Source organism: Trematomus bernacchii, unplaced genomic scaffold (assembly GCF_902827165.1).
Source record: "Trematomus bernacchii unplaced genomic scaffold, fTreBer1.1, whole genome shotgun sequence".
Classification (NCBI taxonomy): domain Eukaryota; kingdom Metazoa; phylum Chordata; class Actinopteri; order Perciformes; family Nototheniidae; genus Trematomus; species Trematomus bernacchii.
In genome coordinates, this window is record NW_022987739.1 from 25,349,651 (window position 1) to 25,374,203 (window position 24,553).

General features: G+C 39.2%; 2 protein-coding genes across 10 annotated transcripts in view; both read left to right on the top strand.

Moving 5' to 3' along the window:
• The window catches only part of LOC117495864 (CD209 antigen-like protein E), a 39,881-nt gene extending 19,255 nt beyond the window's left edge, over window positions 1-20,626 (top strand). The window contains exons 1-7 of one of the 5 annotated variants that reach the window (XM_034147443.1): window positions 16,918-17,136; window positions 17,616-17,750; window positions 17,824-17,913; window positions 18,119-18,271; window positions 19,005-19,150; window positions 19,368-19,477; window positions 19,723-20,626. In XM_034147443.1, the coding sequence (XP_034003334.1) occupies window positions 17,681-17,750; window positions 17,824-17,913; window positions 18,119-18,271; window positions 19,005-19,150; window positions 19,368-19,477; window positions 19,723-19,858 (705 nt within the window). In that variant the 5' untranslated portion in view covers window positions 16,918-17,136; window positions 17,616-17,680 and the 3' untranslated portion in view covers window positions 19,859-20,626. Of the gene's footprint in view, window positions 1-16,917; window positions 17,137-17,577; window positions 17,751-17,823; window positions 17,914-18,118; window positions 18,272-19,004; window positions 19,151-19,367; window positions 19,478-19,722 lie in introns of those variants that run through there. The other 4 variants (XM_034147444.1, XM_034147445.1, XM_034147442.1 and 1 more) reach the window with 4 other exon arrangements.
• On the top strand, window positions 4,837-14,105 carry LOC117495848. Of its 5 annotated transcripts, none has more exons than XM_034147409.1 (6): window positions 4,837-4,913; window positions 6,000-6,067; window positions 9,847-10,895; window positions 11,472-11,633; window positions 12,193-12,288; window positions 12,783-14,105. In XM_034147409.1, the coding sequence occupies exons 3-6, from the start codon at window positions 9,855-9,857 to the stop codon at window positions 13,101-13,103; spliced, it is 1,620 nt and encodes a 539-aa protein (XP_034003300.1). In that variant the 5' UTR covers window positions 4,837-4,913; window positions 6,000-6,067; window positions 9,847-9,854; the 3' UTR covers window positions 13,104-14,105. The 5 variants fall into 5 exon arrangements, with proteins under 5 accessions (XP_034003300.1, XP_034003302.1, XP_034003305.1 ...); XM_034147411.1 differs by having other exon boundaries at window positions 11,472-11,627; XM_034147413.1 differs by lacking the exons at window positions 4,837-4,913; window positions 6,000-6,067; window positions 9,847-10,895 and adding exons at window positions 6,308-6,379; window positions 6,703-6,759.
• Window positions 20,627-24,553: the final 3,927 nt, after the last annotated feature.

Sequence of the window (24,553 nt, forward strand, 5' to 3'; positions counted from 1 at the left end):
CTTCTGTTTTTCTCCGCGGTGGGGGCGGAGGGAACCGCGCAGAGTTTTTCGCCGGTCAATGTGTGTTAAAGTTTAAATCTTCAAGCTTTAAAGCTTCCTCATGCAGCAGCTGATCCAGTAAGTAAACCCGACAGTAAAAATAAACATATTTATAACTAGTTTAGGTAGTTTGAGAGGTAATTAAAATAGCTAAGGGTGGTGATCTGATTTGAAGTGTGTGTTTTGCTCCCGCTGCTTCACAGCCGGAGGAGCTGCGTGTCTCCGTCCTGTCAGATTAGACTTCAATCGCGTTTATGTTCATATCGAGATAAAGATAAATAATCTGAATCTGAATCTGGTGGGGAGAGGCGGGGCTATGAAAACGAATGACCGTATAGTCGACTCCACGGCCCCGTTGGACCCCCCAGAGCGCTCCGTTCCCAGATCTAGCCACCTTTGGACCCGTTGTCGTTTGCGGGGTCTGTTTCTACGTTTCCCTTACGGCGTCGTCGAGCTTAGAGGGCTATACGCATGAGAAATATGCGGATTCAACCCGTATTTGTCCTCGTGGAGCCGGGGCCTTAGTCTCTTCATTCTAAGCTTCTCTCCTGGACGCGAGAACAACGAATACTTCTAACATCAGCCACTAACATATTCATATTGCTCTTCTCAAAAAGATAAATATGAACGTTAGTTTTTAACTGAAATGATCAAATAAAGTCAAAATGTCACAGTGTTTACAAACATTGACCATACCGTTCACCAGCCCCCACCCCCCGATACTGTAGGCCTATGTTGAGTATACTCTTTGTTTAAAACTAATTGGCCATCGGAATGTGTGTATCCCAACCCCCCTGTGATATCTCTTCTCCAGCAGTCTGTAGGTTTGTGTTCGCATATTTATGCTGTCGCAGTTCCTAAATGACACGTTTACACCTTAAAACGATGTTTAAAACGAAAAGTAAACGTTCAGGGTTTTTATTAATGGTAATTTTCAGACTGTGAGTTGTTTAGTGGTAGCTCATATAGTCTTGATTCTTGTGGTTAAACTTTTCGGTGGCAATGGTGTTTTTATTTATTTATTCATTTATTTAACAGGGACACTGCACATTAATGAACATTTCTGTAAATGTGCCAGAGTTAGCCAAGAGGCTATTTTTCATCTGTAGTCCCTGGACAGATTTTAAAAGTCAATCTAAAACACATTTAATTTTAAACAAGTAAATACAATACATTTAAAACATGCAACATACATTACTGGGATACTTAAATAAAACAATTTAAAATACAGAACATTAAAACAAAACAAATAAAACAAAACAAAAGAACATGTTAAAACATGTTAAAACACAGGCAGTGGGTTGTAAGGAGCAGAAGATTGGGTCAGTGTTGGCAGAGCTGATTCCTCACTAACCATATTTTGAGTTTTGATTTAAATAAAGTGAATGTGGACTGGTCTCTGATTGGAGATGGGATTGAGTTCCATTGCTGAGCAGCTTTAACAGAAAATGAAGACTGACTGAAAGAACTTTTTCTGAGTGGAATAATGCAATCTCCTCTCTCTGCACCTCTTGTTACCCTAGTTGCAGTTGTGCGTATGTTAATAAACTGTCTAAGAGGAGGTGAGGTAAGGCCGTTGACAATCTTGTAAAAAAGGCAAGCATTTGCATGTTTACTGAGGTTTTTGAAAATAAATACATGTAGTACCTACCCCCCTCTGAGTGAATACCTGTTGACTTCACATCTTGCACTGTGATCTGCATGCACTTATCAAAACATTTAATTAGGAGCAAAACACACACTTCAAGTCAGATCATCACCCTTAGCTATTTTAATTACCTCTCAAACAACCTAAACTAGTTATAAATGTTTATTTTTACTGTCGGCCGGGTCACTCATTACTGGATCAGCTGCTGCATGAGACAGACACTGAAAAGTATTATCATCTGAAATTAATCATTATGTTATTAGTATTAAATACATATCAGTATTTTTACAGCTTGTATTTAGACATACTCTGTTGTAATTATTGATGCATACATGTGTTCATCCATTCAATGTGGCATCTGCTATAATGGGGTTCATGAATGATATTACTTAATAATACAATACACTATATCATATATGATATGATAATTACATTTTAATTTGATTCATTTCTTATTTCATAGTTTCTCATCATTATTATAACAGTTCTGTTTCATATGAGTGTTGAGAGCTGTATCCATAAATCTCTTAATTTTGCCCTCAAAGTGCACCAGATTGATGCATTTAACTTCAATTTAAAGAAAAACATCTTCTGTTGCCAAAGTGCTGTACATATAATAAAAATACCCTACAGTAAAGACACTTTACAGCAAATACAACAGCACAGTTTGTTCAGAATATCAGTATGAGTATGAGCACCCTCTGTCCTTAGACCCTCACATCGTACAAGGGAAAACTTCCAGAGAAAAACCCACATTTCAAAGGGAAAAATGGGAGAAACCTCGGGGAGAGCAACAGAGGAGGGATCCCTCTCCCAGGATGGACAGAAGTGCAATAGATGCCGTGTGTAAATCGAAGAGATAATACATTTTACAGCGTATGTAGACCGCATGACAAATAAAGAAGTGTAATGTAAACATTTACATTATTATTATGATTATTTAATATATAAAGACTATATATTATTGAATTACAAGATTAGATATACTTTATTTGATGTAAAATATTGTGTTCAAATGCTCTTCTAAACAAAACTGAAAGTCCATGAAAAGTTGTCTTTCTGTATTTGTGAATGAAGCGCCATCTCCTGGTTAAATCCTGAAATTGAAAATCTGGCAACGCCCTCTTGGAAAATAGTGGGAGGGCTTAACATTCCCAGATACTGGTCTTTGGCAGGTCTTAGGCAGGTAGCTGGCAGGTAGCAGGCAGGAAGCTGTAAACTGGAGTCTGAAATAAGCTGCTACATCTGTATATTGCAACAGGCAACAGCTTCGGTTCATGTTAATTTACAAACTCTTCAACTACAACCGTAGTTATATTTAAAAACATGTTAGAAGGCCTCACAAAATACTTTAATGTAAATTTAAATTTAAATGTGAAGGAATGTGTGTATATTAACTGTGGGTTTTTCTCTGGAAGTTTTTCCTTGTACGATGTGAGGGTCAAAGGACAGATGATGCCGTTTTTCTCATACTGATATTCTGCTATGCACGCTGGGATTTGGTGTTTATGCGATGTGAAATCCGAAAACATTTAAAAATGTGTGCTTGCTTTTCTCTTTGAAAGTCATCACATAACGGCATTGTAATACACGTTTCGGCTGCATTAAATATTACATATCTGCCGTAGTTAACTCTATTTATAGAGCCCTGATGACAAGACTTCTAGACAAACAGGAACTGCCGCCAAAACTGAAAACTTGACGTGGATCTTAAATATATAAGCAATTAAACAACATCTTACATTTCTTTTCACACAATACTTCTCCTTGTAGTATCAACACTAATTCGGCTATCTTTTATATTTGATCCAATTGGTAGATAGGCTGTATTTACGCCATAACGGTGCACAGCTGATAGAAAGGGACACCTACTGGTTAAAGCACGTTATTGCATTTTATAATTTTATTATTAGATATTAATAGGATAGAACGTGAAAGGGGCGGGGTTAGCAACATTTGACCAATCACAAACAGGGACAAGCGTACTGACAGCGCAGCGGCATACTTCATGAATGAAAAGTAAACTATAATATTAGACAAATATGAAGAAGTTAAACTTTAAACATCCATGACTTAAACACTTAATCTAGGAGCAGGGGCGGACTGGCCATCTGTGTGTTCTGGATTTAAATGGCATCATGTAAATTGCGCTGACAGGCGACAGAGGTCCACAGTTTCCCCGCAGCGAAGCTCCCCCCGCCCTCCTGTTGACAGTTCACGAGTGTCAAGCTCTCCGCTCTTCCCCCCCCCCCCCCCGTTGACAGTTCACAAGTTGTGCTCTACCAATTTGTCTGGGCTGGGCTGGGTCAGAGTCCAGGGCTGATTTTCGGTCCCAGTCCGCCCTTGGATACAAGCCACATAGTTTCACCTGCAAGGTGAATACAGAACAGCTGGAACAAAAAAAAAAAAACGACTGAGTGTTTGAATGCGTACAATAACAGTTTTATGATATCACTGACACAAGTGGATTTGACTTTAATTACATTTGACTCAAGTGTTTCGTCAACACTGAAAAAACTGATTCTGACCCCTTTTAGATGTTACATGTTTTAATCTAGCCTTTTTTAATAGATTTGAATGTGTTATAGCATCCTTCTTATCTTTTTTAATTAATCTTAACATATTTTGTCACTGTTTAAAACAAGTTCATTTCATTCATTTAAAAATAATTAGAAAAAATTATGTACCATTTAATTACCACATAATACTGTCCTGTCTGCGCATGTGCATACACAAGCAGACCGCCACTTTTCCCTCCATTTTCCATTCGGAATCGGAAGGACAGGACTGCCTGTGTATAGCTCCGCTGTCGTGAGGTGAACATTCTCCACGGCTCTCCATTTTAAGTAAGTAGGCTAGCTAATTTATAGCATTGGGTGTATTATATTATACTTAAATAGGTAGCTTTTTGATAGATTAACATTAGCAAACGTTAACGTAGGCCTACAGCAGCTAGCTAACTGTTAGCCTAGCTTAGTTGTGTAGTAATGTTTAAGTAATTTAAATGAAGTGTAACATGCATCATTAACATTATAAGATAACTTAATACTGCTCTCAAGTTAAATACGTGTTAAATTCAATCTTTGTCTTGTTAGACTTTATTATTAGTTGTTGGCTAATACAAGTTGAATGTTAAACTGCCTGTTCCTATGACTTTTTTTTTTTGTAGCTTCAACTTCCCCGCTGCCCGGCTTGTATACTGGCCATGCTGTCTTCCTGACCGACTGTAAGTATGTTTTATTTTATTCTTATCACTGTGGTAATATTAGGACACAACTAAACATATGAAATCACGTTGGTAAGGGTGCTTTTGGTAACGTTACTCTCTGGCGGCAAGGGGTTAATGTTACCGCGGCTAACGTTCATATCTTGGTCTTATAAGCGCTTTCACACCGGACCGGAGTACTTTCCCCCCCGAACTAGGGGGGAGGGGGGGTAGTCTTAGTTTCGCCAACACCGTATATAATATGCTATAAGACAAAATGCGTCTATGATGTATTTTCGATCTTTCCAATCCAGACGAGAGATCTTTCTCTCCCCCGTGCCCCGTCTGTGTGCGAGGGGGCGGGGCAGTTTACACACAGGCGGCTGCTACATGCATTCAACACACGGCGGAGAGAGAACTAAGCGCTCCGAGGTGTGTTTAAATGTTACCCGTCTTGAGGTGGACTCTTTGCCAAAAGTGAGAAATAATTGATTGGTTTTGGCTATGGAATAGAATATTGTAACGACCCGGTATAGGGTGCTGTGTGGGTCACTCAAGCATCCCCCGGCTCTCTGCCAATCACAGAGCGGCACAGTAATGCTGGTCGGCGTGCGGGCCTGTGGTTGGGGGAGCAAAGGGGGGAGAGTGTGTGTGTGTGTGTGTGTGTGTGTGTGTGTGTGTGTGTGTGTGTGTGTGTGTGTGTGTGTGTGTGTGTGTGTGTGTGTGTGTGTGTGTGTGTGTGTGTGTGTGTGGCCTGTTTCCGACTCCTATTGTGGAACGTTACAATATAATCATTTAATGTCATTATACATGTACAATGAAAGAAAAGCTTCTCCCTTTTTAAAAGGTGCCATCAAGTGCAATAACAGTTTAGCATGTAAGGGTGGTAACACAGGCAATTTGTCTAAACATTTAGCAAAAGTGCACCACATCCAGTAATATTTAGGCTCTATTTAAAAAGAAAAACGTAACATTGTTTGTCACAAAGAATTTTGTAGGATTTTGAGTCATTGGCCTAACACAAGTTAGTAATCATTAGCAATCAATTACCTTTTTTCATTTACCATTATTATTTTTCATTTCTGCTCATCTTTATTTTTATTGCAGGTTTTTCTATCTGATGTTGGTGTGATGTAGAACAGAACCTTACTCTTTGGGGACCTCATGTTGTTTTGGTAAGTCAATTTATCAAACAAATTCCTTACTCTTCAAGTTTTGAGCAAACTATTAGGATTTTCGTTTAGTTCACTCTGCTTAGAGATCCAAATTATTTGTAGATCACCATGACCCAAAGGTGACTGTGAAACACCATCACTAATGTTTGATTCCCCCCCCCCCTTTTCTCTCTTTGGTGTTTGTCTAGTTTATGTGGCAGTGTAAAGACTGTGGCGCTGAAGTGTCTAAGCGATCGGAATCGGAAGGACAGGACTGCCTGTGTATAGCTCCGCTGTCGTGAGGTGAACATTCTCCACGGCTCTCCGTTTTAAGTAAGTAGGCTAGCTAATTTATAGCATTGGGTGTATTATATTATACTTAAATAGGTAGCTTTTTGATAGATTAACATTAGCAAACGTTAACGTAGGCCTACAGCAGCTAGCTAACTGTTAGCCTAGCTTAGTTGTGTAGTAATGTTTAAGTAATTTAAATGAAGTGTAACATGCATCATTAACATTATAAGATAACTTAATACTGCTCTCAAGTTAAATACGTGTTAAATTCAATCTTTGTCTTGTTAGACTTTATTATTAGTTGTTGGCTAATACAAGTTGAATGTTAAACTGCCTGTTCCTATGGCTTTTTTTTTTTGTAGCTTCAACTTCCCCGCTGCCCGGCTTGTATACTGGCCATGCTGTCTTCCTGACCGACTGTAAGTATGTTTTATTTTATTCTTATCACTGTGGTAATATTAGGACACAACTAAACATATGAAATCACGTTTGGTGTTTGTCTAGTTTATGTGGCAGTGTAAAGACTGTGGCGCTGAAGTGTCTAAGCGATCACAAATTCTCAAACATTACAGACTAAAACATAGTCATTTTGGGCGTGGCCATCATATTAAGTGTATATATCCTGATTGTCCATGCATTTTTAAGGCTTGGAATACTCTTTTGGTACACTTGTCAAGGAATCACACCAATACCTCAAAGCCCTCTGCTGACATATTTACTACATTTTCCTGTCATCTATGTGGCTGTAGTGAACTCGGAACAGAACGTGATTATTTTGTGCACATAAGCCATCATCTGAGAAACAATGAGACAGTCACTTGTATGTTTAAAGGCTGTGCATACAAATCCAACATATACAGCACCTTCAAGTCACACAAAAGACGGAAGCACAGCTTGCATTCATTGGTAGATTTTAAGGACGGTGTTGTACAAGGAACTTGTGTAGGTGAAACTGGAGAGCCTGGTGTTTCAAACAATGAGGACATTTGCGATGAAAGTCAGTTTGATGATGTTGATTTAGATACGTCGAAGGATCAGCCAGAAATAGAGCAAAAAATTGCGGCAGTGTTATTAAAGCTGGAAAATATTTTTCATGTGCCAAGTGCTGCAGTTGATGAATTGCTGGAAGAATTTCAATATTTGTTGAGCACAGCATCTTTGTGTAGTACAAGAAATGTGATCCATGACACACTAAATAGTTACAATCTACAAGTTGACCAGTCGGTCATTGAAGAACTTGCATCTGCTCTGTGTACATCTAATCCTGTGTACAAGGCTATTGGTAAAGGTTGTCCTTTGGCAACATCCTTTAAACGCAAGCAATACTATAAACACAATTTTAAAGTTGTGGAACCCATAGAATATATCTTGGATGAGAAAGATAAAAGAACGCTACAGTATGTTCCACTATTAAAGTTTTTGCAGCAGCTTTTCACTGATGGTCACATTCTTAACAAAGCATTAGACAGTCAACTCATATCAGAGGATAGAGGAGAAGAAGTGGTATACAAGTCTTTTCGAGATGGTTTGTTTTTCAAGGATAACCATTTTTTGTCAGGAGGTGAATTGCGAGTGTTACTGAATTTGTATGTCGATGACTTTGAGATTTGTAATCCGCTTGGCACATCTCGTAAAAAGCACAAGATCTGTGGCGTTTATTGGACTCTCAGCAATTTACCACCAGGTTGCCATTCTTCGTTATCTTCTATTTATTTGGCCTTACTCTGCAGGTCTGACGATGTGCGAACATATGGCTATGAAAGGGTCCTAGAGCCCTTGTTGAGGGATCTTGTCATTTTGGAAAGTCAAGGTATTTTTATTGCACAGCTTGGAGATTGTGTTAAGGGCACAATACAGTGTGTCATAGCTGACAATTTGGGAGCACATGGAGTAGCTGGATTTCTTGAGAGTTTTTCAGGTGGGTACATTTGCCGTTTTTGTGTGGCACAAAAGTCTGAAATTCAGGAGAGGGAAGTGAGTTCAGGTGCATTTACTCTCCGAAGCAAGGAGATGCATGAAACGCATGTCAGATCAGCACAGGAAAATCAAAAACATTGTTATGGTGTTAAAAGAAGTTGTGTTTTCTCTGCACATCTTTCTCATTTCAATGTCTGTACTGGCTACCCTCCAGATATTGCACATGACATCTTTGAAGGCATATTACCAGTCGAGTTGGCACACTGCCTCAATTTGTTCATTTCCAAAAGATATTTCACCCTTGAGAATCTCAATGAGTCCATTAAGAAATTCCCTTACAAGTGGACAGACAAGAGTAACCGTCCTCATGCTATTCCCAGGGCATTCACGGTGAAGAAAACTATTGGAGGAAATGCTCACGAAAATTGGAGTCTTTTGCGATTGCTTCCATTTTTGGTTGGACAGTTGGTGCCCCCAGATGAGCCAGCCTGGCAGGTCGTTTTGGACCTTAAAGATATCGTCGAACTAGTTGTTGCACCAGTGCACACGACACAATCCATTGCTTTCCTTGAAGCCAAGATTTGTGACCATAGACATAGGTTACAAGAGGTGTTTCCGGGTATAAAGATCTTGCCCAAACATCATTTTGTGGAACATTATCCACAGATGATCCGGTCTTTTGGCCCACTAGTTGGGATGTGGACAATGAGGTTTGAGGCGAAACACAGTTTTTTTAAGCAGGTAGTCCGCCACACACGCTGCTTTAAAAACATACTCTTGTCCCTGGCGGTGAAGCATCAGTTCATGATGGCATATCATTTGGAGTCAGCCACAACTGAAAAGTCTAGCCTGACTGTCTCAGCTGTTTCAACGGTCTCTGTTGATATTTTGCATCAGGATGTACAGAAGGTCCTACAGCTGAGAGACCCTGATATTGCTCACATTCAGCTCACAAAGAATGCATCTGTTAATGGAGTGAACTACAGGGAGGGTATGGTTATTGCTCATGGCTCTGCTGGTGTCTTGCCAGAGTTTGCAGAAGTTATCCAGATGGTTGTTGTGGAACAGAGCTTGAGCTTTATTGTTAAAGAGCTGAGTGCTTGGTATAGGGAGCATTTTAGGGCATTTGAGTTATGTCCCACGTCACAAGTCTCTCTCATTCAACTTGGCGCCTTGGTAGACCAGTACCCCTTGGCAGATTACAGGATTGGAGGACGGCGAATGGTGACACTTAAACGATTCATACACATAAAAGGTTAGGACAGTCATTTGTGTTGTGTTCATGTGTTGCATGAGTTGACATTAAGACACTAAATATGGTAACAAGAGGGTTGCTTTACAGGAGGATTAATTTTGTTTTTAGTCAAATTGAAACTATAATCCTTGTGGGAATGTTTTTATGGAAGGTATCCAGTCCTCTGACGTCTTCCTTAGCTAAATTACCCTCATGATGCCATGTATTATAGAAATGTGCATGTTAATTAAACTTACCTACTCTAACTTTGTTCATAATAAAAGTGTATACTTAAGTAACAACATTGTCAAATATTTATTTAACAACATGTTGTTTTGTGTCTTTTAACAATTAGATTGAAGAATGGCACGACATCTGAAGTTGAGGGTCATTGTGGACACGGATGACTGTAGAAGACTTGATCTCCATTCAGGAATGCCAAAAACTCTGACAGAGTTACACGATACAATTTGCCAAGCATTTGGAATTGAAAGAGACTTTCGTATTCAGTTCATGGATCCTGACTTCAATAATGATTTCATGAATGTTACATCAGTACAAGACATACAGGACCGAAGTACGATCAAGGTGGTGTACATACTTGATGATGTGGGTTCGAGTCCATCTTCTTCAGTGCAGAATGCTCCCAGCACTCCTGGATCATCTGGAGCACCAGTAAGCAGGCAAACATCTTCCAGTGTGTCGTCATTATCCTCAACAAACTCGGATAGCACCATTATTCTGCCACGTACAGACACTGAACTGAGAACACGTGCATGGCCACGCAAATTCCCCATTCCTCTCTTTCCATACAATGTAGAGGTGCAGCTTCGACGTGGAAATGAGAGCTTCAGAGAAACTGGCACTCGACTGCAGATCACACCAGGGCTGAAATCGGACATCTTGGAGAAGCTAGCCGAGGACATTTTCCAGTATACGGCATATCCACAAAATCTCCAAATAGAGGAGGTAGCAGGGGCACTCGTCCAAAAATGTCCCTGTTTGAAAGAACCATCTGCCACTGGTTACTATGGCTGGATGATTAGCCTAAAATATAAAATGGCTAATTACAGGACAAAGATGCGAAACCTTGGCTGTCCAGAAGTGACTGTAAATGCTTTGAAAAACAAATCAAGTGATGAATGCATCCCAGCCAAAAATGTAAAGAAACCTAAAAAGGCTGAAGTCAACTATTGTCCTTCACACCCTGCTGGCGAAACAGATGAAAGCCTAGAAAATCTGAGACTTGAACTATTGAATGATGTCAGACAAAGAAGCAATGCACCGTGTGTAAAACAGAAGATGTCCAAAACATTCTCCTACAGAAGAAAAGAGGTGGTGCAGGGAAATCTATCTGCTGGAGAGTTCAAAGCCAGGTGGCCTGCACTTTTCCATATTGATGAGGTAAGTTATATATTTCACATGGTGAATGTATGGTGAAATGTCTATTTATCGTACACATTGAGCTGATACAGAGCAACATGATCATACATTTGAAATGGTGTTTCTGTCCATCTGATAAGTCCAATATTCACTATCTTTTAGCTCTGTTTTTGCTCTCCACCAACTCCTTAGTAAAGTATTTGGCTCTTTAGCTGCTCAATGTTCCGCTTTCCTCACCAGCTATTCTCTAACTGTATCTGTCTGCTGTTTGATTGTCTGAAGAAAACAGCTGCTGCTGGAATTGGGGTTTTCACTTTATACCTCAACATTTTACCCATTGTCAATTAAAAAAAGTATTAGCAAGGTTTAAACAACCATACAGCTTACAGGTCTAGTTTTAATTCCTTGCAATTACCTTAGATTAATAGAAATACTTTGGTTAGAACACACTGTACACCAATACACATCTCATCAAGGACTTGGTTAAAGAGGTCAAAATGAGAATCTATCCTTTAATTATATAGTAGATACAAAATATCATTACACCAATGGCTGAATGTGCTCTTTGTCTTCTGTCGTTTTGTTTTTGCATAACAGATACATGCTGAATTCCAGCGCATAACAACTATCCCACTTGAAACGGCCTTCATGGCGCAGTTGGACAGCCATCTACCTCAGCTGACATCTGTCTTCCAGAAGAAGGGAGGAGTTGTTGGCCAGAAACTAGCCAAACATCTGGCGATTTTGCAAAAGGTAAATGTGTGTATACACTGTTTTATACAAATTGTCATATACTCTGTGGAGCAATTTTATGAAATGTACCAGTCTAGTACCGTATAGAGCCCCATTTGCCTAACAACAGCCTGGATTACTTGCCAGGTGCAAGAATGCAAGACACTTTTCTAAGGAAATCTGATCTTAATAATGCAATGGTGGCATACTGGTTAGAGAAGCAGGCTTGTGACTGTAAAGGTGCAAGTTCAATCCCCAGGTGGGGAAAGTGAAAAAGCAGAACCTGCCTTGAGCAAGTCACTTAATCCTCAGTGGCCAACAGATCAGACTGTGTTTGTACTTGGCAGATTCCAGGTGTGAACTGTGAAGAACAGAGCATTGCTCTTGGTGAAAAGTCCCTGGATGAGTAGAATTAGTAAACAGTGCTATCGCCCTAACACATTCAGACCTCTGACATTGTAATACATTTAAGTCACAATTCTTTAACATACTTTAGGTCAGTCCATTTACATGTATAATGAAGTCATTGCAATATTGTTATTATTGATGTATTTAGAAATATTTTAATTGTAATTTTTTTACACAGGCAACAAGTGATGTTAACCTTAAAAGGGAAGCAATCCTCAAGGCACTTTGCATCCACCTTGGTGAGGATGATGGACATCTCATTCGGGAGTATATGGTGAGTCATTGTAATTGCATTTGCCAGTCACATGTAGTGTTTTAAGATCCTAGTGTCAGGCATCAATTTTAGATAATTCTTTTTTACCTTATAAGAAGCATGAAGGTTGAGCATATTTATATGTATGAATGTTGATATTCATCAACAGACTAAAGCATTTCAAACCATCACCTTGTTTCTTTATACGATGAGGTTGGCTTTATTCATTGTTTTTCTTATTGTCCAATGGAAAGACCATAATCAACAATGTCTTAGTCCACCTGTCAATCCTCTCTGACTTCTGACACTCATCACCAAGCTTATTGGGTCGTACGTAAATCTTTAAAAACACCTCACACATATTTAGTTTGATTCAGAAATATATACAGTATGACCAGCTTTGTTTTAAGGGATTAATAGGTATGTGAGCAATATTACAAAAAATGTATAAGATAAAGTATGTCATTCAAATTACATATATTGAATGAATACATGTTTTTTCTTTAAATATACAGGACATCGGAGGAGATGACATCACCAGAGACCTGCAGAAATCTACCATGGGCGTATACGTCATCAACAAGGATGGTGGAGAACCTGGACATTATGACGACGTTGGGATTTTTGTTGAAGGACTAATCATTCTGGACAACATTGGATCTGTAGCCCGAGCTTGTGCCATCATGCTGGGAGTCATCTATACACTGAACATGGCTTACCCCAAAGAGCTAAGGTACTACTATGAATTCATTCAGAAAGTGCTCTTGCAAATGGATGGTGAAAGGCTTTCCCCCAAAGTCCTTGGACTGAAGAACAAGATACATGCTGGACTGTAGGATTTCTTCAGCCGCTCTTGTGAACCGATGCCACTAAAGCATTACAAAAACACCAGTCAAACCTCAAAGGTTGGGAGAAGAATGTGGAAATGTTGATGGACTTAGAAGACATGTATTACATGTATTAATGTGTAGGTTATATTCTCCTCAGCTGTGTAAGTCACATGCTTCATGTTACGTCAGGATTTATTCTCTGTCTGTTTCCACTGCACTTTGTTGCATTTCGTTTTTATCGAAACGGCAACTTTTTCTACCTTAGCCAAGCGTAAAACATTTTATTTTTTATATTGGCAATTTACATCTAGTTCTGGAGAAGAATGTAAAAATATTACATGTATTAATGTGTAGGTTATATTCTCCTCAGCTGTGTAAGTCACATGCTTCATGTTACGTCAGGATTTATTCTCTGTCTGTTTCCACTGCACTTTGTTGCTGTCATGGCCTCCACCTCTGCCTAGTCTGTCTCTCCCCATGCGTGTGTGTGTCCACAATCCAATCACCTCTGCTATAAGACTCCGGCCCTGACTCCTCCACTTCGCCATATCGTAGACTCTGTAACCACAGTCAGTCACGTCTCCTGTGCCTGCAGCTTCAAGCCAGCCTGACTCCTATCCTGTCTCCAGACCACCTCCAACGTTGGACCCTGTCCCGCTCCTCCAGGCTCTTCTCCCTGCACTCTCCAACCTGGTCAGACCTCCGTTCCCTTGGACTCCGTCTAGCTTCCCTGGCTCAGACCCCCCTGCCCAGTAATATTCAATAAACGTTATTATTGTGTTTGAAACTCCTGCCTCCTGTCTCTGCTCAGCTCCTGGGTTCCCTGCTAGCCTTAACAGTGGCCAGATTGTACTGTTAAGGCTAACAGGGAACCCAGGAGCAGAGAGTTTCAAGCAAAATAATAACGTTTATTGAATATTACTGGGCAGTAGGCAGGGGGGTCTGGGCCAGGGAAGCTAGACTGAGTCCAAGGGAGAGGGGAACGGAGGTCTGACCAAGTTGGAGAGTGCAGGGAGAAGAGCCTGGAGGAGCGGGACAGGGTCCAACGTTAGAGGTGGTCTGGAGACAGGATAGGAGTCAGGCTGGCTTGAAGCTGTGGTTACAGAGTCTACGATATGGCGAAGTGGAGGAGTCAGGGCCGGAGTCTTATAGCAGAGGTGATTGGATTGTGGACACACTCACACACGGTGGAGGCCATGACAGTTGCATGTTTTATTCGAATCAGAAGATGTTTTGTGTAAGACACATGCTTCATGTTACGTCATTTTGTACAAGATAATAAAGTAAGAGTATGTATCAAATATGATGTTTGTTTTTTATTTTAATATATTGAAAGTTAACATAGTAATAATGGCTGAAAATGTTTAATTAAATTCAACTTAATTTTTGTATGTAGAAATTAAACTATTGAATTGATCTGAATGTACAAAAAGAAAAAAGGTTACTGTTACATAATCCATTTTAGTATACTTAACATGGGTTTAGTGAGTACATTTTACTCGGAATAGTTGAGGTGAAAATTATCAGTATAATTAAATTGAAATTACTCAAAATAGTTTAACTGAAAATTATCAGTATAATTAAGTTGAAATTACTCAAAAATAATAAGTACAGTGAACTTAAAAAATAAATCTGGATTTAGATAACTTTGTTTTGTGCATCCACTTACCTTAATAAAATTAAGTAAATTCAACATAACAATTTTTTCAGTGAACTTAAAGGGGACCTATCATGCAAAATGCACTTTTGTATGTCTTTTATACATGAATATGTGTCCCCGGTGTTCCAGGGAACTCACCAAGTGTCAGAAAACACAACCCTCTCTATTTTCCTCCATACCCAAATCTCTAAAAAAGGGGCTGCAATGGATCTGATAAAAACTGATCCAGATTTGAACACGTTACTGACGTCAGGACGGTGGCGCTACGGCTATTGGGCCAACTCTCCACCTATCGGGGAATGTGGGGTTGGGCCAAGGCCGGCCATTGCCGCTCGAAAGCGCTGGAGACGCTGTAGTACATATGCCAGGCCTGTAAGTGGCGCTGTAGTCTGCCACAAAAGCAGCAAAGAAGACTTCCTGCGCATGGTTGCCATGGTTACCCTTCTGTTTATTCTCCGCTGTGGCTTTTTTTCTCCCTCCCCGAGGCAAGCGTTTGCTCCCGCTGCTGTAATTCTCTCCGGTTAGTCCACCAGCAGATGACAAAAACCCACCTCTCCGCCTCTTCCAAGGAACGAGGGGACCGTGCGGCAGAGTTTCAGTTCGATTTTTTTTTCGCCGGTCAACATGTCCGTTAAAGTTTAAATCTTCCGGACAAAATTAGAAAAGTGCCGGTCAAAGGTCTTCTTTGTTATTTATTGAGCTTTAAAACAAATGAATAACGACTCTATATAATCATAAAAGAATAAAACACGGAGGACGGAGATCTGTTTTTCTCCCCCCCTTCTGACTTGATCAGAGCGGCTCCCCTCTCCTGCAGGGCGGCGTGGTCAGCTGCAGCTCACAGAACCAGCCCCCTGCAAAAACAGGGCTGGAGAACAGCAAATAGAGCGAAATGAGGCATGTCTAAAATGCATGATCTGTTTGGTATTTTGAAAACAGAAACGTATGAATATACCTTATATAGGTATGGCACTACAATATATCATTTAAATATAGCATGATAGGTCCACTTTAATGTTTAAAATAACACTTCGGCATACAGTATGTGTCAATGTAAGTGTTGCACGGCCAGATACGGCTCGAGAAGCTGACTCAGATGAATGAGGCGAGTAAACACAGCTGACAGCCGCCGTGAAACTCGAGCGATTATTCGCATCGCGTCCATCGTGAACGCACCACTATTACAAGTAGGCTATTATATAATTATATAATTACAAAATAAAATCGCCACTCTCAGTACAGCGCCACTTTCTGAACAGGAAATGCACGCAAATACAATCTTTTATATTATTATTATTATTATTATTATTAATAATATATATAAATAAAGACATCTTGTATTTTAGTTACACCTGCTATTGATTAATGTTGTCAACATTGGACCTTGACACTGTCCACATAGCTATAGTGAAATAATATAATAGAAAACATTAAGCCTCTTTGATTTAATAATCTGAGCTGAATCCTCTCTGCCATCTCATATAACACACACTTCCTTATTTATCTTTGAATAATAATAACATAAAAATAAAGACGACTATAATACGGTCCTTCAGTCCTGAGATTAGCGCCTGCAGGCAGGCTCCATGGACCTGTCAGCTCTGGACAGCGCAAAATGCGTATATGAGGTGCTACGTCATGAACGCAATAAATCATACCCTCGTGGGGGCGCGCTCATGTGATTAGAATGGGGAGGCTGTGGCGCAGTGGACTAGTGCGTTGGTGTTCGGATCAGGGGAGCACAAGATTCAAACCCCACTGCAGTCAGCATGTCGTTGTGTTCCTGGGCAAGACACTTCACCCCAAATTGTGGGGATTGTCCACAGTATTGAGTATGTAAGTCGCTTTGGATAAAAGCGTCTAACATGTAATATGTAATGTAATGTAATGGAGGAGACATCTGATTGGCTATAGATAGAACAAATTACAAGTACGAATCGGGTCACCAAACCCACACACGAATGCACAGCGATCCATGCACAGAAAGCGGGTTGTTCCAAAATACTTATGTAAAACTTTTTTCTGTATTTGGATTTAATTTACATGTATATGAAACGAAACACATGCGACACAACCCTCTGAACAACACAACCCTCTGATGCGTGTGTTGGTAGCTTGGCACGCTAGTTCTCTCTGATGCGTGTGTTGGTAGCTTGGCACGCTAGTCCCTGGAACCTTTGCTGCTTCCAGTGTTTCCTCTTGAAGTCTTTGATCGCTACCACTAAAGCGCTATATAAGTACAGTCCATTTACCATTTACCTAGTCACCGGGCTTGAAGTGGTGTTGTGGCGCATCAGCTGGCATCGGCAGTACGGCTTTCACCTGAGAGTGGATAGCTGAGAGGGAGACTGAAAGACTTATACAGTAGTTCAACAAAAGGTGAGTTAAATTGTCTCAACTTTCAGAAACTAACATTACATTAACAGAATAATATTCTTTAAATATGTACCAGTTCGTCTTGTGCCTTGGGCCATCAAGAGAGCCAGCTTTTCACGGCAAAAAATATTTGTAGCTGCTTTCACAATGATGACATGCTATTCTCTTTTATTAACCAGTAAAATAGATCTTTACAGGAATATTTTGAATATTATTAATCTTTATGGCTTTGTAAGATTATATGTCTCTATTTAGCACAATGGACATGATTATCACACTTGTTTCAGTCTTACATCTGTATTGTCAATGTGCTTTGGCAATAGTATATGTTTTTAATATGGTCATATCAAAATAATTAGTATTTCCTGATATTCTAATTTTTTTTATATATAAAATGATGTGTGACTTTCTCAAATTATGTGCGACTTCCTCAAAAATATAAAGCATTTAGAAATTCAAACCAGCAACCACACTTTCCCCAGTCACATACTTCAGGATACTTGCTGCAGAGCTGACCTTCAGGAAAGAGTTGGCATTCCCATGAGCAATGGAGGAAGTCTATGCCAATATTGACGATGTCAAACCCCTAAGCTCAAGATCATCAACAATACAAGAAGGTAAGAGTGTCTGTTAGAGTGCACTGTGGATTTTGGATTTACTGTATTACTCCCTGGTCTTCTCTGTGTTCAGGTCCCAGGAGACTTCTCAGAGCGTCTGTTCTCGGTCTGGGGCTGCTGGGTGTTTTCCTGCTGGCTGGACTCATCGGCCTCGCTGTCCACTGTGAGTCTTTCTTTTAATACGTTTAAAAATGTAATTTTGAACGTGTGATTTTAAGGAGCAATATTCTGCTCTGAAAGATGCACATTCGACCAAAACATCTATCGTTTTTCTACTTTTCTCCTAGGGCCAAATTAGGAAAACATTAATTTTGGTTTGTGTCAGTATGATTGCATCAGGTAATAAGAAACATCTATTTTCTTTCCAGACCATAACTCAGTAGGTGGTGCAGCTGCAGATCTCTCCGCTGTCAAAGCAGACCTCACCTCAGTGACTGAAGAGAGAGACAACCTGACTGAGCATCTCCAGGACAGAGATCAGCGGATCAACCGGCTGGAGTACAGGCTTCAGTGTTTGATGGGTAAGGGTCAGTGCTTCATGTGGGGGTTTGCATAGGGCTCGGTATGCGTAGGTAAGATATCAATTATTATAATATATTTTACAAAATACCTTGATATTGATAGTCTAAGGCTGACTATTGATCCTTTCATAAAATAGTTACACAATGACATTTTTCATTAATGATAATCAAGAATTAGTTTTTAATGACTTAGTTGTGAGTGATTTCTTTTATAGTTTGTTTTATTTTTCTTCACCTACCATATTTATATTTCTCTGTAAACTATGCTTATGGCCAGTTTCCTTGTCTAAATTACTTTTAATATAAGCAATAGGAAGAAAAACTTACTGGTAGTTTGTTCCAGATATTTGCAGCATAATAATAATAATAATAATAATAATAATAATAATAATAATAATAATAATAATAATAATAATAATAATAATAATAATAATAATAATAATAATAAAGGATAACAAGGTTTCAAACCAATGTCTGTGTTTAAGTGGATGTCATTGAAGACTTTAACAAGATCAGTCTCAGTGCTGTGGTGCCTGACTAGATCACATCGAAACAGTTATTTCAATCCCAAAAAAGAGAATAGTTGTTCTGCAATGAAATGTGTGATCTCATTTGATCCCTCTAAAAATGCTTAATAAATATTTGTTTTCATTATTATTACAAAAGTGACATATAATGCACTCAAGAGTTCCATATTCCAGCAGTTATCAACAAGATCTTAAAACTTTTACAGAGAAAACGTGTCCTGAAGGATGGAAGATGTTCAGTTGTTCCTGTTATCTCTTCCTCTCTACTGAGAAACGTTCTTGGGAACAAAGCAGAGACAACTGCACAGCCGGAGGAGCAGATCTGGTGATCGTAGACAGTAAGGAAGAACAGGTAATGTGTGCTGCTCTAACACTTGTGATTGTATAACTCCTGCTTTTATCAATCAATCATATTTTTATTGTACATATACTAGCAAATGTGTCTATCAGCTATAATGATTACGTCACAACAATGGTGTTAATTACATATTTCTGAGCTAGTAAAAAGGGAAAAGTTATCTGAATGTTGATGTCCATCCCAGTAAACTGCATTTTTAATATGTGAACAGAAATTCATCGCTAGCAAGATCAAGGAACCAACTTGGATTGGTTTGAATGACACAGAAGAGGAGGGGACCTGGAAATGGGTGGATGGATCTCCACTGAATCTGAATCTGACGTAAGGCTTTACTTTGGTTTTAAATACAGACGCTGGTTTATGTTGTGACCTTTCTAAATGTTTCACATGTTTCTGTAATGGGAGTTAACACAACACACAGGATGCATTTAAACGTAGGGTGTCTGCCCCTTTCACCAGAAGATTAATTTGAATGTTAAGAAAAGAACATGGCTGTATTACTTATAGTTATTTGTATTTGATGTCCAATCTTTTAGTTAATCTTCTTTTCCTGTAATACCTGTTAGGTTTTGGAGCACAGCACAGCCTGATAATTTTGACGGAGAGGACTGTGTAGAAATACGGAGTATTGTTCACTCCCAAAGCTGGAACGACAGGCCCTGTACGAACGATCAGCATTGGATCTGTGAGAAAGAAGCTTGACATTGGTGTCTGTTTGGATACTAAACCTGCAATCATGCTTTTACAATTGAGTTTAAATCGAGTTATTTAAAACTATACACAATGTCTGATTTCATGAATAAGAATTATTTTGCTCGAATTGATAAATAACATGTTTTTAGTGGGTTTTTTTTTGGATTAAAATCAATTATAAATAAATAGTCATTTAATTTGTTTTGGCCAACTTTTGTTTGCCTCAATTAAATTAGTATTTGTATTCATCCTTTTACATATCAACAAAAAAACAGCTTATTAAAAACATCTGCTGATCAGCCCACAGTTCCTGAAAGCTATAATATTGAAGGTGCCTTATTGAGCAGAATATGATACAAATAAAAACTGTCAAACATTAATGAATAATTCAGACACATCAACAATACTGTAGTCTCAGCATTGGTCTAACTTGTTCAAATGTGTGAAATAGCCTGTGTGTTATACAGTATGTTTCCTAACAATGACCTCTTGTGGCCATGTGAGTACAAATCTATTGCAGGTATTTAACATTCAGGTACCAGCCACTTTGTACATACTGTAAGAACTAGTGCTGTAAATTAATACAAAAATGTATGTATGTTTATCACAATAATAATATGGGACTTTAACTGCAGGATTTTCTCATGTTTCATTTAAAAAGTAAACTGCCTTTTATTTGAAGTTAATTACAGAACTTTAGTAAATGGGCAAATTAGATATAGCTAGATCAGGAAATGGCAACTTTCTTTGAGCATGCATACAAAGATAAAAACCGTATGAATATAATGTGGGTGTATTCCACTTCAACACACTGCTGTTATCAGATAAAAAGCAGCTTTACCACTTCACCTTTTTTTCTCAAAGTGAACAACTCCTCCCTGAAAGTTATCTTTGAAATTATGTGCACTTTTTATATTTATGATCAGCGGCAGACAGTGTACTTCATAGGAAAAACATTTGTGTTTATCAGCATTTAAAATTAAGATCCCTGCTTTCACAACAATGTCATGCTATTCTCTTTTTATTAACCAGTAAAACAGATCTATACAGGATCAATACATTTAGAATATTATTAATCTTTATGGCTTTGTAAGATGATATGTCTCTATTTAACACAATGGACTTGATTATCACACTTGTTTCAGTCTTAAATCTGTATTGTCAATGTGCTTTGGCAATAGTGTGTTTTAAATGTGGGCATGTCAATAAAGCTTTTTTGAATTTGTCTTGACTCAGCGTGAGAAAAAATCAAACATTTCCTTATATCTTTGAGATAGATGTATAGATAATTATCTGGTACAGTTGCTAGGACTACCTTTAGCACTTAAGAGGTGTGACGTATTGATGGTGTTTTGTTTTGTTTCATCCTTTACGCTGTTGCCATTTTCCCAGACATCAGACATCATATTTCAAACTATCTAGATGAAAATATTTGATAGGGCTGTTTTTAAGACCTTGCAGCTCTGGGTCTTAGCAGACCCTAGGATCCATGCTCAGTTCCATACATGGAAAACGTTGGACAGCTACCTTAGGTGCTTGGTAACACAAATGGAAGTCACACTATTTTTTCTCTTTTTCTGTTGTCACATGTGTTATCATTATTTTCAGTTTACCCGTGCAGGGTTAAGTATGGATACACTGTTGGAAAATACAAGAAAGGTGATAGAAATCATGTACACAGGTTTAGAAGCTCTAAAAGGTGAATTTTTGAGAAGTGATTGGAGAACTATGTGTAAAGGAGAGTTGTTACAACACAGAAAACAACATAATTTAAACTATGAACATTAATATAATTTCACTAATAGTTAATGGCCTAAACAACCCAATTAAAAAAAGTGCTGGGATCCTCCGAGACCTCCAGCTCAGCCGGAGATACTTCCTGCTCAGCAAGGTGTGTGTGTGTGTGTGTGTGTGTGTGTGTGTGTGTGTGTGTGTGTGTGTGTGTGTGTGTGTGAAACTTTTGTGTTTCTGCCCCTGCCATTCCCGCACAAGGTTGCAACATGGTTGATCAATTCAGGCACCGACACCTGTCTGCTCTCACATTCCCGCATTATGTCAATCTTTATTTTTTTCCCACTCTATCCCAGTTGCAAATTTGGGGTGAGACACAATAAATAAAGCTTCGCCAGTTTGGGTCCTTATCACAACTGATTAAGATGGCCAAAAGACTCTCTGCTCAGAGGGCCTTGCAAATGATTTTGTAAGTGAGAGAACCATTTGATGATGATGTAGAGGAAGAGGAAGAGGTTTCAGAATGTGAGGATCACATTTCTGAGAATTCTGAGTCTGACAGTGACTTTGAAGAAGAGGATGAGATTGAGCATCAGCTAGTCACAAGTAGCACTTTAATTCGTTAATGTGATCTAACAAATGTAAAAGGGCACATTTTAACCATAAGTTGGGTATGTCCGTCTCATTATCTGAACTTGAATGTGTCCCATTGTCTGAACTCGAAAGTGTCCCAAGGTTTCGTGTCTCAAACCACAGCAATGGAAAAACGAACAGGAGAACAACAGTATGGGATCAGAACAGTCTCATAATACACAAATGCACACAGAAGGATTCACACTTGTATTTCATGATCCGCAAAAAGGATTCACACCAGTGGCATAGCCACCATAGGGCCAGGGCGGGCCCAGGCCCACCCAGTTTACACATTGGCCCGCCCTGAGAAAACTTCGGTGTAATTTTTATTTATTTTTTTAATTTGTATTATTAAACATTTTTGTATTCACCCATTGAGAATATCCAAGCATTCAAAGTGAAATTCAAGTGAACAAATATCGAGTTGAATTAATGTTGTATGTGTTTTATCCTCTGAACGGAACTCATTTCCGGTAAAAAGTGGTTGAGGTGGTTTGAAGATTTTCCCTGGGTGGAATACAGCGCAAGTAGGGACGCGCTTTTCTGCAAAATGTGCAGACATTTCCCCAGCCCAGGAGCTGAAGGTGCATTCACGAGGGATGGATATGTAGACTGGAAGCACCTGCGTAACTCGTTGGAGAGACATTAAAAAAGTGAGGACCACTAAATCCATGAGCAGGTTTGAATGCTACAACCTATTGTTGCTGTTACCAAGTGCAATAAAAGAGTTACATAACGATTGTAAATAACCCAATTTGTGTTCTGTGAAACTGAAAAGGATATTACATTGTTTTTGTTACTTTCGTTGCAGTTGTATATGTCTTAAATGTAATTTGGTTAACTGTTATTTAGATGCTTTTATTTTGAAGGCGAGTTTACGCTGTTGACAGGAAGTTGTTGTTACTATGGAAACAACGTGACGGAGAAAAGGAGCGGAGATTAATCTACATATAAAGATGAAGAAAGTAAAGGATACAGTTTATGTTTAAATGTAGCACCCCCCGAAGAGGGCGAGGCACAAGGTTGGTATTAACTATAATATAAAAATGTAGGTTGTGTCCTAATTCGTTTGTATGCTGTTGGTATGGGGTTAGTTTTGTTTCATAAAGATAAAAGACACTTTCTCAGAATCAAGCAAAACTAAGAGTTTAAGAGAAAAAAAAACTGAGTCAAGCTAAATAAATTGTATTCCAAAAATAAAACTATAAGTTGCAAACAAATCATTTGTGTAATCATGTAAACTATAAGTCTTTTTTCTTTGCTATAACATGTATTTTTTGTTTGCAGTTCTCTTTGCTTCTTTCTCAATGATCAGACTTTTGCTCTCGCTGCAGCTCTCTCGTTTGCGCTCCCTCATTTTTTGTTTGTGATTCAGACACAAACGTCCCAAGTAGGCGGGACTTTCAGGGGTGCGTCCCGATTGGCTACTCAGTTTTTGAGTGACATTTTATAATTTTTATTTAGCTTTTTAGACCCGTTTTTAAATTGGTCTGCTGCGATTTTAAAAACGTTTTAAAAGCTTTTAAAAGTTTTTGGGCTGTTTTGAGTCGTTTTGTGCCGGTGCTTCGCTGTGACTTGATTGTTTGCTCTCTGCCTGAGCTGTCACTCTTTCGGACTCTGGATTGCTGTCTGTCCTGCCGTGCTGTCGGGGGCTGGTCGACCTGAGCTGCTGATCGACCTGAGCTGCTCGGACCTGAGCTTCGGATCCTGAATTGGGTGTGTTGCAGCACAATGTTGCCTAAAGCTACCCTTGTGTTCGCTTTTTTCCTGGGATTAATTGTCAGCCCGTATGTCGGCAAAACTGACGGATTGCCTCCCAGCGATGCCTCTGTTCACTTCGGACATTCGGATGGTGGAACCTCTGGAGCGCTGACTCCATCGGATAGTTTTTACCAAAAGCTGACGTTTCATGGCACAAAATGCACTCTCCCGTTTGCTCTTTTGACTCTGGACTCGCTAATATCGAAGGATCGGAGCTGCCCCGCCCCCCCTGAGGAGTGACGCGTCCAGAGCCCATGTGAAAAAATCATCTTCCAGACTGTTAATATTGTTACTGCTATTACTCTCTGGTAACGTTAACATTAACCCGGGTCCTGAGTGTTTCTCTGCTTCCTTGCATCATTTGCCAACTCCGAATGAGTTTAGCTGTAGGCAAGGATTGGGTTTTCTGCATGTTAAAGCTAGAAGCCTAGTGCCCAAATTAGATGTTTTCAAGACCTGGTATTTAGTTGCTAAGCCTGATATTGTTGTTGTTTCTGAAACCTGGTTAAAACCGTCTGTCACTGACAGTGTTATTCACATTGATGGATATAATGTATTCAGAGCGGATCGTAAGGGCAG